Source organism: Aegilops tauschii, chromosome 3, assembly GCF_002575655.3.
Source record: "Aegilops tauschii subsp. strangulata cultivar AL8/78 chromosome 3, Aet v6.0, whole genome shotgun sequence".
Classification (NCBI taxonomy): Eukaryota; Viridiplantae; Streptophyta; class Magnoliopsida; order Poales; family Poaceae; genus Aegilops; species Aegilops tauschii.
The window spans coordinates 300409336-300429045 of record NC_053037.3 but is presented as its reverse complement, the minus strand read 5'-3'; the positions used below and the strand labels follow the sequence as shown (position 1 = coordinate 300429045).

The following is a 19710-nucleotide window of genomic DNA, read 5'->3' as shown; positions in this document are numbered from 1 at the left end:
CTTCCTTGCGCTCCACCACCACAGCCACACTGACGGCCCGTGTGCTAGCAGCTACATACAGCAATAAAGGCTCATTGTCAACCGGAGCAGCAAGGACCGGGGGCTCGGCCAGCTGTCTCTTCAAATCCTCAAACGCAGTATTAGCAGCATCATTCCAGATAAAGTCATCAGTTTTCTTCATCAACTGGTACAGCGGCATGGCCTTCTCACCCAAACGGCTTATAAACCGGCTTAAAGCAGCAATACGACCCGCGAGGCGCTGGACGTCGTTTATGCACGCCGGCTTAGCCAGAGAGGTGATTGCCTTGATTTTTTCCGGGTTAGCTTCAATGCCTCTGTTAGAAACCAGGAAACCCAAGAGCTTGCCCGCAGGAACACCAAAAACACACTTGGCCGGGTTAAGCATCATTTTGTAGACCCGGAGATTATCAAAGGTTTCCCTCAGATCATCTATCAAGGTTTCCTTCTCCCTGGACTTAACCACAATATCATCCACATAGGCATGAACATTGCGCCCAATCTGGTTATGAAGACAGTTCTGCACGCAACGCTGATAAGTCGCCTGTGCGCTCTTGAGTCCAAAAGGCATAGACACATAACAGAAAGCTCCAAAGGGAGTGATGAACGCTGTCTTCTCCTGGTCCTTAACTGCCATTTTGATCTGATGGTATCCAGAATATGCATCCAAGAAACTTAAATGCTCACAACCCGCCGTGGCATCAATGATCTGATCAATACGAGGGAGAGCGAAAGGATCAGCCGGACATGCCTTGTTTAAGTCCGTGTAGTCCACACACATCCGCCAGGTGCCGTTCTTCTTGAGCACGAGCACCGGGTTAGCTAAGCACTCTGGGTGAAAGACTTCAACAATAAACCCGGCCGCCAAGAGCCGGGCCACCTCTTCTCCAATGGCTTTTCGCCTTTCCTCATTAAACCGCCGAAGGAATTGCCTGACCGGCTTAAATTTCGGATCAACATTGAGTGTGTGCTCAGCGAGTTCTCTAGGTACACCTGGCATGTCAGAAGGTTTCCATGCAAAAATGTCCCTATTCTCATGGATGAACTCGATGAGCGCGCTTTCCTATTTTGGATCCAGATTGGCACTGATGCTAAACTGCTGAGATGAATCACCTGGAACGAAATCAACAAGTTTAGTCTCATCAGCCGACTTAAATTTCATTGCCGGCTCATGCTCCGTAGTCGGCTTTTTCAGAGAGGTCATATCTGTTGGGTCAACATTGTCCTTGTAAAACTTCAACTCCTCTGTTGCACAAACGGCTTCTGCATAAGCCGCAGCGCCTTCCTCACACTCCAGGGCCACCTTCCGGCTGCCATGAACCATAATGGTCCCATTGTGACCCGGCATCTTGAGCTGCAAATACACGTAACACGGCCGTGCCATGAACTTGGCGTAAGCCGGCCGCCCAAATATGGCATGATACGGGCTTCTTATCTTGACTACCTCAAAGGTCAATTTTTCCACCCTGTAGTTGTATTCATCTCCAAAGGCCACTTCCAGTTCGATCTTACCAACTGGATAAGCCGACTTGCTAGGCACCACACCATGGAAAACGGTATTGGACTGGCTGAGGTTCTTATCAATCAACCCCATACGACGGGAAGTCTCATAATAGAGGATGTTGATGCTGCTGCCTCCATCCATGAGCACCTTAGTGAACTTATATCCTCCCACCTGAGGAGCCACCACCAGGGCCAAGTGACCCGGATTATCAACCCAGGGAGGGTGATCCTCCCTACTCCACACAATAGGCTGCTCAGACCATCTTAAATAGCGTGGAACCGCCGGATCAACAGCATTAACAGCCCTCTTATGAAGTTTCTGACCTCGCTTACACAGACAGGTGGTAAATACGTGACACTGTCCACCGTTAAGCTGCTTTGGATTGGTCTGATAACCCCCTGCTGCTGTTGATGACCCTGGCCAAACTGCTAATTAAAGCCCCCTTGACCATTCTGAGGATTAGAATTTGAGCCGCCGCCCGGGCCATGAAAACCGCCAGCGCCTGAGCCGCCGCCCGGGCCATTGTTGCCATTAAAGGCATTGGAATTCTTAAAGGCCTTCATGATTGCGCAATCCTTCCATAGATGAGTAGCTGGCTTCTCCCTAGAGCCATGCCTTGGACAAGGCTCGTTCAACAGCTGCTCCAGCGTCGGGCCTGACCCGCCGGCTCGAGGAGGTGGCCTCCCCTTGCGTCGCTGGTTTTTACCCTGTGAGCTGGCGTTGGCCACGAACTCTAGGCCGCCGTCGGCCTTACGCTTGCCACCTCCTTGGTTCCCCGGGTTATGCTGAGGACCCTTGCCATTGCCGTTCTTCCTTCCCTTCCCTGTGCTTTCATCATCTGAAGCGGGGTCCTTGGTACTATCAGAATCGGCGTACTTGAAGAGAGCCGCCATCAGCGTTCCCATATCATTGCAGTCGCGCTTAAGCCGCCTGAGTTTCATCTTCAGGGGCAGGAAACAACAATTCTGCTCCAACATTAAGACTGCAGAGCCGGCGTCCATCTTATCAAATGAATGTATTATCTCTTTGACCCGGCGAACCCAATGTGTCGTAGACTCACCCTCCTGCTGTTTACAGTTAGTCAAATCCACAATTGACATAGACTGCCTACAGGTATCTTTGAAATTTTGGATGAACCGGGCTTTCAGCTCAGCCCAAGACCCGATGGAGTTCGGTGGTAGCCCTTTCAACCAAGTGCGGGCAGTCCCATCTAACATCATGGTGAAGTATTTGGCCATCGCCGCTTCACTGACCTCCAGCAATTCCATGGCCATCTCGTAACTCTCGATCCAGGCTCCGGGCTGTAAATCAGCCGTGTAATTAGGCATCTTCCTAGGCCCTTTGAAGTCCTTGGGTAGACGTTCATTGCGGAGAGCCGGTACTAAACAAGGGACACCTCCAGTCCTCGTAGGGATACCCACGTCGACGGAAGTCGTCGGATAAGCCGGGGGTGTCTGGTAAGCTGTCAACTGAGGTACCTGCTCTGCCTCTTGCCGCGTTCTGTCTTGGTCTGCTGCATGAAAGGCTCCGTTATGAGCCAGGCCATGGCCAGGGGGCAAGTCATGGCGTCGGACATTACTTGAGCCGGTCGCTGAAACCATGTGTCTGCTATAACTCGGGCTCCGGCCTGGACGAGGGGTTGAATGGATCCTGTCCCGGCTGTAAGAGTACGCCTCTTGCTGCGCCAGTGCTGTCTGAAGGAGTTCTCTGACCCGGCGGGTTTCAACAGCCGTTGGAGAGTCACCGTCAATTGGGAGAGCCGCCAGCCGTGCCGCCGCGGCGACCATGTTTTCCAGCGGGTTAGCATAATGACCCGGTGGTATTGGCACATACTGAGGCGGGGCAGGGTTCACCCGGGGAGGCCCCATCACTTGTGGCTGAATAGGTGTCCCAGCCCTGGGCACTATGATCTCCGGCGGGTTACTAGACCCTGCACCTGGCGTGTTGAAGAGGTTTCGAGGATCGTAGACCGGAGGGAGTCGAGAGGTTTCGAGGATCGTAGACCGGAGGGAGTCGAGATTGGGCCTTTTGATGCCTCCTTCTCATGACCTCATTAGACGCGTTCTGATCCATCGTGAGCCGGAAGGACTGCGCCTGAATCAACTGGGTCTGGGCGTCGAGAGCCGCCCTCTCCGCAGCCATCCTGATCCCTTCCGCCGCCAGATCATCCTTGGCTTTCACTAGATCTAACTTTAACTGCGCCACCTCCGCGTCATGCTGAGCTTGATCCGCCGGGTCAACCGTGGCGGTCAACAGGGCCGTCATCTTGTCCGTGAGATCCATCAGCACCTGAGCCGGCGAGGGTACCGGGTTTCCTGCCCCAGCGGCAGGGTTTTGAACAGGCTGCGCACCGGCCATGAAGATCCCAACCCGGCTCGGCGGCTCAAAAGGATCCGGAATACTGTCACCATCGGAACAACCCCTGAGCCTGCCATCTTGAAGTTGATACAACGAGTTTGACTCATCTGTGGACGACTCGCCGTCAGAGCCGGCGGCCGTCTCATCACCAGATCCAGACCCTACAGAGAGTCCTCCATGAACACATCCCACAAAAACATGCTTCAAGACGGTGGGCGCCAACTGTCGTGGAATTGTCACGGCAGATGTCCTTGAGCTAGGACTTAGTCGTGGAGCCATCGCAACTAGGAAGCTTGAAGGGGTTAAACGGGACAAGGAACACGAGGGTTATACTGGTTCGGCCCCTTACGGTGAAGGTAAAAGCCTACGTCCAGTTGAGGTGGTATTGCTTATGGTTTCGATGACCAGGGAGCTTGATTGCTATGCCTGGCTCTCGATGAGATCGGCGCAGAGATCCGGCTCAGGGCCCGGCTCACCAATCTTGCCAATGAAGACATGAATTCCGCCGAAGGGGACCCGGTACCCGTACTCAATTGAGCCGGCGTCGGGGCCCCAGTTTGCATCGTCGATGTAGAGCTTGCCGCGACGACTCTTGGTCATCTGGCCCACAGCGTATCCCTTGAGCCCTTCGAAGCTGCCCTTGAAGAACTCAAATCCACCGTGCGCTGGCCCCACGGTGGGCGCCAACTGTCATGGAATTGTCACGGCAGATGTCCTTGAGCTAGGACTTAGTCGTGGAGCCATCGCAACTAGGAAGCTTGAAGGGGTTAAACGGGACAAGGAACACGAGGGTTATACTGGTTCGGCCCCTTACGGTGAAGGTAAAAGCCTACGTCTAGTTGAGGTGGTATTGCTTATGGTTTCGATGACCAGGGAGCTTGATTGCTATGCCTGGCCCTCGATGAGATCTTTCCCTCCTGAACCGCCGCTGGGTCGTCCCTTTATATAGAGAGGTTGACGCCCAGCGGCTCTCAGAGTCCCGGCTGGCTCATAACAGTGTCCGGCTCGGACTCTTATCTATTCTTGCCTTACACTACAAGTTTTACCCTACCGGCGGCTAATGCTACGGGCCTTAAGCCATCTCCGGGTCTTGGGCCCGTTATTGACCCGCCGTCTTCATCTTTGGTACTAGGCTTCGCGTAGTAACCATCATGGGTAACCCGGCCCCTCCTGGGCGGGTGACTCCAACGGTTATATCCTCAACATAGATCGAACGACAATCCTCATCCCTTTAGACAGGAAATGCAGTCCGGCTAGGAATTGATTTATATGCAAACATGCACGGTAAATGCCAAAAAATGTCTTACATATAGCACACGAGACCTGAAATGCGCCAGCAAATCAAACCCGTGGTAAAATTGTGATTGGTTTAAAAAATATAGATGAGAAATGATGAACTCACGTCTTCATTTCAAAATTAGTACGTCTTCATTTCAAACGAAATTATTCTGTTTGTGCACACGAGCGCTTAGAGGCAACCGTTTGCATAGGCCTTTCCGCGCGTGCGGCGACCGGGGATATTTTTCACCCTTTTCACCTAGGCCGCCAACACCCCCCCACCGACCACCCGCGTTTCACTCAACTAGTCCACCCAATCTCCTTCGCCAGCTCCCCCCTCCCCCAGATCCACAGCAGAACCCTCTCCGACGCCACCGTGCTCACCCGGCCGTGTGCCTGCTCTTCGGCGTCAAGCCTACCTCCACTACCGTTCCCAACACGCGGCGGCCCGCGCCTCGCCGTCTTCATTTCCTTGCCAGCCACCCTTGAGCATATCGATGCAGTAACCCTCGCCTCTCCTGTGGTCCGGCCGGGTTTGCATTAAGAAGCCTGTTAGTTACTGCTCTCCATCGTGGTGAGGCATATTTCCTCGCAATCCCTCTTCCAATTTCGTTCCGTATGTTCCCAAATTGGCTATAAAATAACGGAGAGCGTATATATGTTCATTATCTACCTTCCTTACTACATATAAGCTGTATTTGTTCCAATAAGTTACTGCCTATTTACAGATCGCGGGCGCCCGAGTCACACAAACTTAACAAATTAGTCGTACATTTTCTAAATTATTGCATGGCATGTTTAGAAAGCTTGATACCAAGTTGTTAGTTTTATGCTTATCCTCCTTTCCTGAGTTTCGCATGTGTTCTCTGTAGATGCCGAGTAGCAGCGACAGCACTCATTCAGGCCATGTATCTTCATCTGATTCGGACAACCCTAGATCTTCAGCAGATTGTGAGGGATCAAGTAGTCTTGAACGGTATAGAGCTGCAGCAATTACCCTTCCGGCCAGGACACGGAGGAATGCTCCAAGGAAGCCCACACACCAGCTTAAAGGTGTATATGAAGTAACAGAGATTGATTTAAAGTCCTGGGCTCCAACTAAACCAGATAAAGCACGCATGAGGTTCAGGAGTGTGTGTGGATTTTTTGGCAGGGCAAGGCTCAACATTAATCTGCCGGGGTTTCGGAAGGCTGACAGAGAAACACGACGAAGGATAGTCCGGGAGATCATGGATCACTTCAACGTTCCAGAGCAGTGGAGAATGCAAGTGGAACACGCTGCACTGAAGAAGGCTAGGGATGCTTGGAGAAACTGAAAGCACATGCTGTACAAGAAGTACTTGAGTGAAGGCAAGGACCCAATCCCCGCATACCCCCCAAATTACAAAGGCAGACTAGGCAGAATTCAAAAGGGTTAGGGCAACTCCAGAGTTTGATGCGAAGAGTTTCAAGCAATCGGAACTTCAGAAGAAGAACATACACCCCCACCGTATGGGTGTGGCGGGATACTACGGCATGAAACTCATATGGGAATAGGAGGACAAAGAAGCAGTAGCGGCGGGTGGGAGTCCGACCTTTAGTGAAATCAAGGGCGAACGCGCCAGAGACTACTTGCGAGCACGTGCAAAGAGGCGTGATGATGAAACTTATTACTTTGAAAATGCACGTGACGCCAAACTGTATGAAGTGATGGTAGAGGCTTCCAAGATCCCTGGAAGGTTCTACAGGAACTCAGGGCCATGTGACATTCTGTCCATTGCTCTGGACACAAAAGAGCCCCCTGGCCGTGCAAGGGGTATAGGTGTTAATGTCCCGCACAAGAGGGCTTTCACACTCAGCAAAGAAGAGAGGCTCAGCATGAAAAAAGCGAGGAGTGAAATGAAGCAGAATGCATTGTTTGAAAAGTTGAAGAAGGAGATTTATCTGACAGTTCGAAAGGATGTTGAGGAGTCAATGATGATGATGTAGAAGACTCTAACACTGACAGATAGCCAGCAGATGGGAGGGTAGGCGGGCATGGATGATGTTGCTTATTGTGCGACAACACTGCACAAGAGTAGCTGTGCATTAGCTGACCCCAGCGACACTAAGACTGCAGCTGCTCGTGATGATGCTATATCTGATCTATTTGGAATTAAAGACAGACTGAAGGGCGTGCTTACACATTATGAAGGTACATTAAAATGTGCAACAGCCTGGGTTTGCCCACCCTTCTTGGAAGATGGCCTCTTCTTGGACAATGTGCCATTGAAGCCGGGCTGTGTGAAGTGCTACGTGACTGAAGTAAAGCCTGGATTCAATGAATTTGCCCTGAAGAATGTCCTAGGAGACTTCGATGAGCAAAGGACCTTGCGAGAAACACTGTTACATCACATCCAGTGGCCACGAAAGGAAATAGAGTTCCGCAAAGGACCTTGGGAGAAACACTGTTACATCGATGAGATTCCTGAAGCCCCGCCAAGAGCAACCACTGTCGCCCGTCAACCGATGACGCTCTCCTTGCTAGAGCAGCTCTCGCGGGCTGATGCATCAACCTATGATCAGCCGGACCGACTTTGTGGCATACAGGCCATGTCATCCTCTGCCCCAAAGCAGCCAGTGGCAAGGCCTACAACTGCTGATGACGCACCACCAGTTCAGATGCCGGCCGCTGAAGCAGCAGGGGGAGACCTAGCTGCAGCACATGCTCAGCAGACCAACCTGGTGGAACAGACTGCTAAGCAGTCTGATGCTTCGGAACCGCCTGCTAAGCAGTCTGTAGGTCCAGAACCGACTGCTCATCAGTCCGTCGATATGCAGGCGCGTGATCAGCATACCAATGCGTCAGCACTTCCTCCTCAGCACACCGACAAGTTGGCACCACCTACGCAGAAACCCGACATAGCTTCAACGCATGGTCAGCAGTCTGATGCCTCTGCTCCTACAGCCCAGCAGTCCGTCAATGCAGCACCGCCAGCTCAGCGGTCCGGCATAGATAAATAGTCTGCTAAGAAGTCCGTCCAAGCTTCACCGTCTGCTCGGCAGTCTACCGTGCAGGCAACCAGGCGTTCTGCCAGAAATGCTTCAAGTACCAAGAAGGAAGTGGCCAAAAAGGCTACACCCACGACCACGAGGAAGCGCAGCAGGAAAGTGAAGAGTAAAGAGAACGATTGCCTCTTACTTAAAGCACTCATCGCCCAGAACCAAATTAACAGCAGCTTGTTCGAATCGGGGAGTAATATTATTTCTGACGCCATGGATGATGAAGAAGTAGAATTGTTGCTTGCTAAAAGAAAAGCAGACGTACTTGAAGCACACAATTACGTCCATGGCCAGCCATTTCTTGTTGGCGAATACTTTGATGAGTGCAGCTCCAGTTGCCGCGAGTTACATGAATATTGCATGGATCAAATGTCAGAAGGTCATCACCATTTGCTAGTCCACTACAACAGAGATCATTTCCGACACGATGCTGGTTCCATCATTGTGAGTTTCGAGGACTTACATCTCTTCTTAAACTTCAACGTGCTCGATGCCACTCTTGTTAGATGCGTGATTTTGTAAATACTTAACAAACTCTGATCAACTTCTCCATACAAGGCTGTAAATGATAAACAGCTGCATTTTATTCCTCTCAGGGGATTGAACGCGTAGAGAAGACAAAGTGAGAGTGCGTATTTCATAGATCCTGCATAAGCAAATGGCACAACATTACATGAAAAGGACCGACGGGACTGGGCCGTTAACACGGTCGTCTGTATCTTCGAAAACACGTCCCATACAGAATCATTTCTCTGGCCATATCATGAAGGGGAAGTCAAGTAAACAACCATGCATACACTGATTGTCTTTCAGATATCGACATCATTCGTAAGTTCATGGCTTTCTTAATATGTAGCAATCACTGGATATTGGTATTCATTGTTCCAAACAAGAACACAGTTTACTACATCGATTCTCTCAGAGAGTCAACAAACGCTCAGGATCTGACGCATCTTCAGCAATTCTTGGATAGGTATTGAATTCTATGATGTTGAAATTAATTTGCATTCATATCTAGTTCAATAATTGATGTTGCCAAAATTCATCATCATTTGCAGTGTGCTTGCATTGTGGGAAACTAAAACAGGGAACCTGTTCAAGAGGAAACTACCTCTGCAGCACGAGATCGTTTCTCCGGTAACACACCGAAATCCATTATTTTCGGAAAATTTATCCAACAGTCTGCAAATACCTTTCCTTACGCTAGCCAAATGTTCAAGCTTCTAAATAAACCTCTTTCTATTTTGTCCAAAGAAAAAATAATACATCTAACACCGGTTAGGTTGTTCCTAACATGACAAATACATGACTAATTTTGTACAAAAAATTTCAGTGTCCTCAGCAAGAAGTAGGGACCAACCTTTGTGGATACTATGTTTGCAGACACATGATCTCCATCTGCAAATCTGCTGATAGTTGCGATGATCCTCGCGAATTAGTACCAGTAAGTCTATCTTAATTAATATCTTCTACTCCACTCGTATGGCACATTCTGATCTTAAAATACTGCAGCTCATCTTAAAACCGAGGACCCCTGAACCGCTCCCGGCTGGCGAATTGTTGATGGTTCAGAGATTTATCAGCGACTTCTTCCTGGATCACTACATCAATCCCACTGGTGATAATGAAGATTTCAGCATGCGTTCTCCTGAGACATTGAGTAAGAGTTAGCCGCTAAACATATAATGCATGGATCCATTGTTTTCCATCTAATGAGGTTTTCGTATTTCGTACACTATGATTAATTATGTAATGCATATATGTGTGGACAAATCATTGGAATTTAGCTACCATATGTTCAATTGCAAGTGTTGCGAAATCTAATGAATGTTCTTCCTGTGGGCACTATTTGTTCAATTGAATATTGTGGCGAATTTGCCTTTTGCATGCCGATTCAAAATGGGATATTTATGTTTGTTTGTTCAATTGAATATTGTGGCGAATTTGCTTTTTGCGTGCCGATTCAAAATGGGATATTTTTGTTTTAACCTGGCAATTGCCCCGCACACGGTTCAACTAAATGAGCGTGTGCAATCCACATCGGAAAGCATATGTCAATCGTATTGGAACCGTCGGTGATACAGAGCAGATCGCAAACGATTCGCAGCGCTACTACGTGTGCGTAGGTTCTCTGGAACTGTTTGTGATATCGCGTTATCGCACACGAGAACTGGGAGTAAACCGTGCCCAATGCAAAATACAATCTCAGTCGTATTTTTTCCAGGAAACTTGTGGGATCCCAAACGAAAAGCACACGTCACTCTTGCGGCAACCGTCGGTGATACCTAACAAATCACAAACGGTCTGCAGCACTTGTACGTGTGCGAAGGGGCTCCTGAACCGTTTGTGATAGAACATCATCGCAGACGGTAATTGTTGGAAAATGTGTGCGATGGAGTCTAGCATGGCAGACGGGTTACGCAGAAAACTCGTGTGCGATTGGGCACAAATCACACACAGTTCATATGTTGGCCCGTGTGCCTTACATACTGTTTCCCAAACGGTTCGTTACGACACACCGTATGGTTTCACTGCGTCATTAGAAATGCTTAATCACCGATACCACACGTGCGAAAGAATTTAGTGTGTGCTGCATCGCACATGATAACATTTTGGAAGGCCTCTGGATCACTATTCCATATCCCCGACGGTTTCTGGGTCGTGTGGGAAGGACCCCCTATCGCACACACTCACTTGGCGACGTTTCCGAAGGCCGTTGCGGAAAGGGGTAAAAAACCGTTTGTTTAGGACCAACGCGCACCAGTGAATACTCTCCGGGCCCACTTGGTATTAAGGTATCCATCATCGTCTGGACAGACATAGCGTGATATGATCATGGGGATACTGGAATACGGAAACAAGAAAAGAGGACAAACTGGTAACGAAGATTACTTGGGTATTCTGATCACATAGTTGCTTCACAAGGATAGCTTCACAAGGATACAGATAAAAGTCTTGCCTCGGGTTTTGTTAAGTATCGTGAAGCAAAAGGAATTGTGTACGCAAACAAAAGTTTCGCTTGATAAATATCTTCGTGTATATGTGGGAATAAATGTGGGTGTCCAGACCCTGCTATTTATTATTGGCTGGAAGATGTTCTGGGTCATGTCCACATATTACCAAACCTGGAGGGTCACACGCTTAATTACAATGGTTTGATAGACTACTAGAGGATATTAGGAGTACAAGAGAAATGCATCAGAAGGTTCCTGTTATACCAGAAGTGTTCCAGAGAGGTCACGTAAATGTTCTGGTGAAACCTTCCAGAAGGTTTCAGAAAATTTCAAAACCTTCCGGAAGGTTTCAAGTGGTCCTAGTGGGTTGCCCCGTGAACTCGTCGCAACACATTTGACTGCCATCTCCAGCCCCTACTAGCATGACCTCGTAGCAACACGACGCGACAAGGAGGGGAAGGAGAGATGGGAAACGTCTGCGCTGGCCAGGACAGGAAGGAGGTTGGGTGCGAATCGCGATAGTGGAGGAACTCTCCCACGTGAGGTGGGAAAAACGAGAGAGAGAGAGAGAGAGAGAGAGAGAGAGAGAGAGAAAGAGAGAGAGAGAGAGAGAGAGAGAGAGATTCTCTGGCCGAGTTTGAAGTCACGCAGGCGGAGGATGTCGCGGAGCACCAAGCCATCCCCGACTCCATCTACTCGGAGACGGAGCAGGGCCAGCCTGTCCGGTACTGCCGGCACGGAGGTCGTCGACATCTGTGATGACTACTCGTAGAGTTGCTTCTAGCTAGTAGTACGTAACTTAGTATTCCTAGCACACAGCTTTTGTTTTGCATGATAATATGAATTTATGTGTGATATTTGAGGTATGTGGTTGTAACGGACGAAAAATAAGGGGTGACCAAGCTCTCTCCACGGTTGGGGGCGTGTCATTCTTTTGGTACACGGCTCTAGGTGCTCTTAGACCTGGGCATTTCTGGGCCGGACCAGTTTTAAAAAAGCACGACCCTAAAATCCCAAAGCCCGGCCCAGCCCGCGGTCTGAGAAAATGCCTATTTTTCATATTTTAAACAATAAAATATCTATTTTGAGGGATTAACACTATAATAACTATGCCTATATATTTATATAAAAAACTAGAAAATCATGTTTTGCCGGGGGTTTCCGGGCTTTGGCCGGGCTGCAGGCTGGAAAGTGAGGCCCGAGCCCGGCCCGGACGTCGGGCTTTGGGCCGGGCCACACATGCCCAGGTTTTGGATGCTCTACGCAATAAAAGAACGCCTACTTACAGTCCGGACCCATCGTCTCAAAATCAAAAAAGAAAAAGAAATACAGTCCGGACCCACAAGGTCAACTTGGACGAGGGCCCGAACCTAACGATCGTCTCCAGCGCAAGGCTCACTAGGACAGAACAGCACCAACTGCCGCTGAGGTCCTGTCTGTGCCTTCTCTTTTCCTACTCCAACCTCCCCTCTTTATTTTTTCCCTACAATCGGTTTCCACTTCTCTCCTCACCTCGCATCCCAGATCCGATAGCCCCCCCCCCCCCCCCCCCCCCCGCCCCAACCCCGCTGCGCCCAATCGCTCTCCCCCAGGTCCGATCCGTTCAGCCGTAGCATTTTATTCGCCCACTGATTTAAACTTTCCGGACTTCTTTTTTGGATCCGAGTCGTGCAGGTCCTTAGTTTGGGTGTTGAGTATTGGTGTTAGCCAATGCGTTCCTTACTTAAGCCGATTATTAAGGATTTGGTTGGTTCTTGGTTGCTAGATCCGTGTGAAGGCCTACCTCTTCGGCCTGTTCTTCAGTGTATGCGTTAGTGGGATCTTAGCTCGGTGCTGCGGATTTTCTTTCTTTTGTATTCTATGAAACTCAGTCAGGAAGCAATTGTTGCGTACTTTGGAACATATCTTGTTGGGATTAGCTCATTATGAACTTGTTGTCAATCTGTATTTGCAGTTTCTTTATGTTTTTTTAATCTCTTTAGAAGTATGTTAGAGTGTGCGCTCCGGTTCATTGCATTTTTCGCATGGGATTGGCGGCTTAGTTATGGCATATGTGTGGTACGAGTGAATCAAGAGCCCTTTAGGCTTCGATGCAGTTTGGGAGTACATTAGGCATGTGATCATGTTTAGGTGAACTCTTCAATTATTTGCTCAGCTAAAACTGGATCGGTTGGATATAATTGGGAACCTTATATGTTTCTTGATTGCATAGTAACCAACGAAGGGCCTAGACAAGAATGCCTGCTGCAGTAGAGATATCCATGCCCTGTTGAATGAGATGGCAGAATTTATGTCATTTACTACTCGACAAAGCGATGTGCGGCTCATATACTGCTACTGATTTATATTCATGAGACGGTAGTGTATATCTCCATTGCAAGTATAGTGAGCATTGAATCTGATTTTGCTTCCCTTGTAGCACAGTAGACTAGTTAATGAAGGGGAAGTTTAAGAGCAGAAGAATATAGTTAATGGTTCCTGGATGAGAAGTGGAAATGCTACTGGCTGTGGAAGGAGGAGGTTTCTTCTCATCGTCAGCTTCAGGATACAGTCATGGCCTTGCTCTTTTGCTGCTTGGACGGAAAGAAGAAGAGAAGCCTGTCAAGGCATGGAGTCAGTACCGACTAGTCGATGGGGAAGCTGAGCATGTGTATCATCTGGCTAACACGAAAAACCAAGCTCCCCGTAAATGTGCTCCCTTCATCTGCTTCGGTAGCACTGCTTTGGAGCTCGAAGGGGCGTCTCCTCCGAAATTGAGTTCAAGCAACACTTTGGACTCTTTGGAAGAGCCATCCCGTTCAACAAAGAAGAAGGTTACCACTAATGGTTCCATAACTGGAGATGAGAGAAAAGGTTGTCTTAAGAGCAACTCAAAAAGGGATTCGTCAGAGCATTGTATAGTGGTGAGTGAAGATGAAGAACCACGTGAGTCACTGGAAGAGGTGCAAACCTTGAAATCTGGTATAGAACGGAGAAAAGTTCAATGGACTGATACATGTGGAAAGAAGCTTTTTGAGATAAGGGAATTCGAAGCCAGGTACAATCTGAAAATTATATTCCCTGCTTTCATCATTACCAGCACAGAAATAGTACATTGTCGTTTGTCTATTTGTAGATTATAAATTTTAGCACATTTCTAGAAGTAGTTCACTATTAGTCTATTAGTGCTATAAGTTGTCTACTTTGATGGAGTTGAACTTTGCTACTCCCTCTGATCCATATTATTTGGCGCAGCTTTAGTACAACTTTAAAGCTGCGTCAATTAATATGGATTGGAGGGAGTATTAAGTATCGTACATCAACTATCTCAAAAGTGATTCCAGCTTTGTTCCGATTTACACTCATTTATTCATATGATGCACCTCCTCCATGTCGATAGAGCTGATAGGTATTTATGTGTGTTTGTTGGAATTAATGTGAAGGCCAGTTTACTACTTCGATTGCTAATTGCAACCTTTTCAAACTTATTGATTCTCTAACTGCAATCTGTATTGAGCATGAGTGCAGACACATGCTTTATTATTTTGTTGGCTTACAAGTCTTGTACCCACTGGTTGTTACTTGTAGCCATAATATTTTCTGAGTACTGAATGATTATGTTTCTTTCAACAGCGATGGAAGTTTGTCAGATGATGAACTGGAAAATGAGGGTTTCAGGAAGTGTGAGTGTGTGATTCAGTAGATTTTTCGTCTGCCATTTGAAACAATGGATAGCTGCAGCTTTTCTGCTAGGATATGCTTATGCTGCCAACTTCTCAACAATCTGGGTGATACCTGTGGCTTGAAGTTAAACAAGCAAAGGATGATCATATATGTCTGCTTTCCTGTTAGCTAGCTTGTACGGTAGGGTTGCAGTTTTGATGCCCGCTGTATCATATCAAGATTTGACCCATTTATTTATTTTCGCCTTATTTTCCTTCCTTTGTGTTCACATGCTCCAGGTTGTAAGAGCAACTCTAGCAGACCCTGCAAAAATTCGACCCGCAAAACACGTTTGCGGTTTCACGAAGATCGCGTTTGCGGGTCGAAAACATGCGCGGCCGATCAGATACCGTATCTAAACTTGCATAATTTGAAAAAACACGTTCGTGGGAGAAATTCCACAAACATAGTTCATCACATCACATACTAGAGAGTTCATACATACTACATGATCAACAAATTAAGCATAGATCATAGTAAATGCTACGTTAACTAGTAGTAGAGGGGGTCGGATCTGACGGCGGCGAGGTCGCGGCAAAATGGACGACGCCGTGGAGGCCGAGCGAGGCTCAATCCTCCTAGTCGGAGCTGCACAGATCGACGTACTTCGCCGCCTGCTCCGCGCGGATGCGGCACCACTCCTCAGCCTTCTCGTTGGCGGCGACGTTGTCGGCGACCGCCTGCCGCCACTCGAGGGCTTCGAGCTCCTCGGCGTGGCGCCGGCGCTCCGCCTCCTCGCGCACGCTCCGCTCGGCGATGGCGGCAGCAACGGCCAAGGTTTTTGAGTCGCCGAGTCAAGCCAAGTCGCCGAGGCTGCGGCTAGTGGCTTGCTGGCTTGAGTCACCGACTTGGCTTGATTAGTCGCCCCAAGTCGCCATGAGCAGTTCTACATATAAATACCATCACAGCAACAGAAATAACACTCTGAAATAAATAGAACAGGTTACTCTGCAATATACGAATACTATGGGGTCTTTCTGATAAAAATACTATGGGGTCTTTCTGATAAAACACCAGAGCACAACCGACAGAGGAACGGATAAGGATGGTACGGGCGAGGATCTCTCCTGCCTAGTCACCGCTCCCTATCCTCATCGCCCCTTCCCTCCACATACAACCCAACCCGCGCTCTCTTTCCAGCAGCAGGGCAACAACAAAGAGAGGCAGCAGCAGCAGGGCAGAGGGAGCTGTACCTGCTAGGGTTTGCTGGCGCATGCGCAGATGCTGGAGAGTGGAGACGGAGGTGAAGGGGCCGGAGTAGATGGAGGTGGAGGCGGAGGAGGCTCGTGGGGGAGCGGCGGCTGTGGATCTGGAGGGCTGGAGGGGGAGCGGCGCCGGCGGCCGCAGATCTGGAGGGGAGGGGCTGCGCGGAGCCAGCTCTCTTTTTCCTTCGTTTCCCTCTCTCCCTCTCTGTGAACCCGCGTGGAGAGCCAGCTCTCTTTATCCTCCCCAAATTTTTTTTGCCAGTGGGCCTAGCTGGAGCAAGCCAGGCGACCGGCGGCTACTAGCCAGCGACTAATCACGGCAAGTCGCCGGCGAGCCGGCGAGTCGCGTGACTCGCTCCCTGAGTCAAGTCGCCTGCGTGAGCCAGCCACGCCATGACGACTCGACGATTAGTCGGCGACTCAAAAACCTTGGCAACAGCGTCAAAGTCCGCGACGTAGTCCTCGGGCCCGACGACTCCGCGGCGGCCGAGCGGAGCGGGCTCCTCGGGCTCCTCCTTCACCGGGACGAAGGCGAACGGCGCCGGCTCCTCCGGCTCCTCCTCGTCGTTCGACCACTCCCTCTTCACGGGGAGAAAGCCCGTGCCGGAGGACGAGGAGGATCCGGCGTAGGAAGACCTCGCGGAGGAGAAGGACGCGCGCCGGCGGTCGTACTCCTCCGTCTCGCGGCGGTTGAAGCTCGCCGGCGGCGACATCCCTTGGTTGGTCCACTTCCGGGCTCCGCGCTTCCTCGTGCCGTCCGACCGGACGCGCCGCTCGCGCTCTGGGTCCCTCTCACGGCTGGATCTGCTGCCGGAGCCGCGTCCGGAGCTCCACATTCGGCCCCACATGGCGGCTGGAGGCGGGGCCGGTGGTCGCCGGCGGCGAGAAATGTGGAGAAGGGAAAGGGGAATCGAGTGGCTCGCGGCGGCGGCGGGACAGGGTTTGGACCCGCAAAAGGGTCACGGAACCGCAGTTATACTGCTCGGGGCGTGCGGTTTGCGGGCTGCGGCAAAAAAATTTGCGGGCTGCGGTAAATTTTTTTGCGGGCCGAGCAAGTATGCGGGCTCTGTTCTGGCCGAAAAATTGGGCCGAGCCCACATACTCGCCGGAATTTTTGCGGGCCGGGTGTTTTGCGGAGTCTGCTAGAGTTGCTCTAACATATAAGGATGTTAATAAGTGTTTTCAGTTTCAGGGATGTTGATTCCTGCCATCTTTGCTTTGCTTTGCTCCTCACATGTTAAGTGATGCCCTGTTAACTCATTTCCTATCAAGATGCTGTTAACTCATTTGTTGATGATGGCTATTATTGTTAGCTCCTCGTATGAAAGCTTTCTCGCCCAAGTGGATATCTTGGATGAAGTCTTTTGTCTCGGGAGGAAGTGTAGCTATAAAGATAAACGATGATGTAGGACCTTATGTTCAAACAAAGAAGGGTCTTCTACAGGGTGATCCCCTATTCATTAGGCTCTTCAACATCGTATCTGCCATGTTGGCCGTTCTAATTGATAAAGCCAAAGCAGATGAGCAGATTAGTGGAGTAATGTCACATCTAGTTGATGGAGGCCTATCTATTCTTCAGTATGATGACCTAAGGAAGGCTCATAATAAGAAGATATTACTTTGTGCATTCGAGCAACTATCGGGTCTTACAATTAATTTCCATAAGAGTGAGTTATTCTGTTTTGGACAAGCCCAAACTATGGAGAATATACACCGAGATTTTTGGTTGTGCCTCCGATGAATTTCCATCTACGTATTTAGGTATTCCTTTCCAAAACTTACAAATGTTGAATGGGAAAGGGTGTTAGAATGGTTCGAGAAAAGACTTTGTAGTTAGAAAGGAAAACATTTTTCTTCAGGAGGTCGCCTTAGACTGATTAACTCGGTGCTTAGTAGCCTTCCCTTGTATATGATGTCCTTTTGCGCTATATCAAGGGGTATACTTCAAAAAATTGATTATTTCCGCTCTAGATTTTACTAGCAGAGTGGTTAAATGGAGCATTTTGTGCCGCCCTAGAGAGCAAAAAGGGGGGGGGGGGGATTTCCTAGGAATTCATGATTTGATCATGAAGGCTGCTGCCTTACCTAGCAAGTGGCTGTTTAAGCTACTGACAACTGATGGAGTGTGGCAATTGTTGATACTCCCTCCATTCCAAAATATAGTGCGCCTGCGCTTTCCGAGGTCGAACTTTGACCATAAATTTAACGAACGAGACCGACTGCGGCGGGTGAAAAAATTACATAATTAAAAACTTCTTTCGAATACGAATTCACTGATATAATTTTTGCCCCCGCCGCAATCGGCCTTGGTAGTTAAATTTATGGTCAAAGTTGAAGCACGGAGATAGAGGAAGCACTACATTGTGGAATGGAGGGAGTACTACCTTCCTTCTCGTTTATTGATCCTTTTAGTATTTTGTGCCAAACTTTGACCATGAATTTAATTAAGAAAATAGTAATGCATGTCTCAAAAATTATATCGTTGGATTCGTATTTGAACATGGTTTCTAATTATATACATGCATCAATATTTGTTAGTTAAATTTAAGATCAAAATTTAATACAAAATGCAAAGGGGACCAATAAACAAGAACGAAGGTAGTACGTAATAAGTACTTTTGTAGTAAGCCATTGTCGCAAGTCCAGTCCAGTGGATGGCTGGAGATTCACACTTTTGGGACAGCCTCGTGAAAGTGAAGCGAGGGCACTTTCACGATCAAGGATGACTCTCCTTGCGATGTTACAGTGCAGTAGAGACCTTGTGGGGCCAAAATTAGTAGTTTTTTTTTAATAAAGGACGATTTTATTATCTTAAATGTAGTATCAAACGGATACAAAACATTATGAGTAACACCCAGCCTCTGTATAATTAGGATGCATATAACCAAACATCAAAGTATAACACTAGAAAAATTAAGAAAATCGACAAAACAACAACAGTAGAGTCCTATGGACCGACACTTTGCCTATGTCGAACTCGGCGGTGGATCGATCCGAAGGTTATGCTGCCACCCATGTTGGGAAAAAAAACTCCATAGCCGTCTGCTCCAACCGCGTACACACCGCCTTGAACATTTTTTTTGACAGAAAGACTGTAAGAGAACCCCCTACAGTATAATTGGTGCAACAACCCCAAATTGCAAGTACCATGCCTTGAACCTGGGTGGGTGGGAAGGCATCAGCCCCTTCCCACCACTAGGCTATGCCTTAGTCTGCACCGCCTTGAACATTGGTTGGTGCTCCGCCTGTTGTAGCGTAGACCACGTATGAAGCGAGTGCGTACAAGGAAAATAACCTGCAGAGGAGAAGCATTTTTGTCATTAAAAATCAAATCATTTCTACATAGCCAAAGCGACCATAGTATGGCATACGCCCCACCCTTATTAGCGTTTTGAAACTATTTGAAATCCCGTCCAACCAATGACCAAATATATTGGCAATACTCGTTGGCGGATACAAATTTGACGCTATTTGGATGACTGACCATGTAGAACGTGCAAACTTGCATTGGAAAAAGAGGTGTTTGATTGTCTTGTCATGAGCACAAAAGCAACACTTCTTACTTTCTGGCCAGTTGCGCCATGCAAGATTGTCTTTGGTTAGTACAACTCCCCTACGAAGATATCACATAAAGATTTTAACTTTTAGTGGAATCTTTGACTTCCAAATT

General features: G+C 48.6%; 1 protein-coding gene across 3 annotated transcripts; it reads left to right on the top strand.

Moving 5' to 3' along the window:
• The first annotated feature begins 12655 nt into the window (after window positions 1-12655).
• LOC109774917 (uncharacterized) lies at window positions 12656-17326 on the top strand. 3 transcript variants are annotated; one of them, XM_020333676.4, is made up of 3 exons: window positions 12656-12725; window positions 13558-14170; window positions 14746-17326. In XM_020333676.4, exons 2-3 carry the CDS (start codon window positions 13629-13631, stop codon window positions 14813-14815), a joined length of 612 nt encoding a protein of 203 aa, XP_020189265.1. In that variant the 5' UTR covers window positions 12656-12725; window positions 13558-13628; the 3' UTR covers window positions 14816-17326. The 3 variants fall into 3 exon arrangements, with proteins under 3 accessions (XP_020189265.1, XP_020189268.1, XP_020189267.1); XM_020333679.4 differs by having other exon boundaries at window positions 12684-12725; window positions 13553-14170; XM_020333678.4 differs by lacking the exon at window positions 12656-12725 and having other exon boundaries at window positions 12765-14170.
• Window positions 17327-19710: the final 2384 nt, after the last annotated feature.

Coding starts and splice junctions, on each gene's coding strand:
- LOC109774917 (XM_020333676.4), top strand. CDS start 13,629: ATGCTACTGGCTGTGGAAGGAGGAGGTTTCTTCTCATCGTCAGCTTCA. Junction 14,171..14,745: donor ATAAGGGAATTCGAAGCCAG/GTACAATCTGAA, acceptor TTCTTTCAACAG/CGATGGAAGTTTGTCAGATG.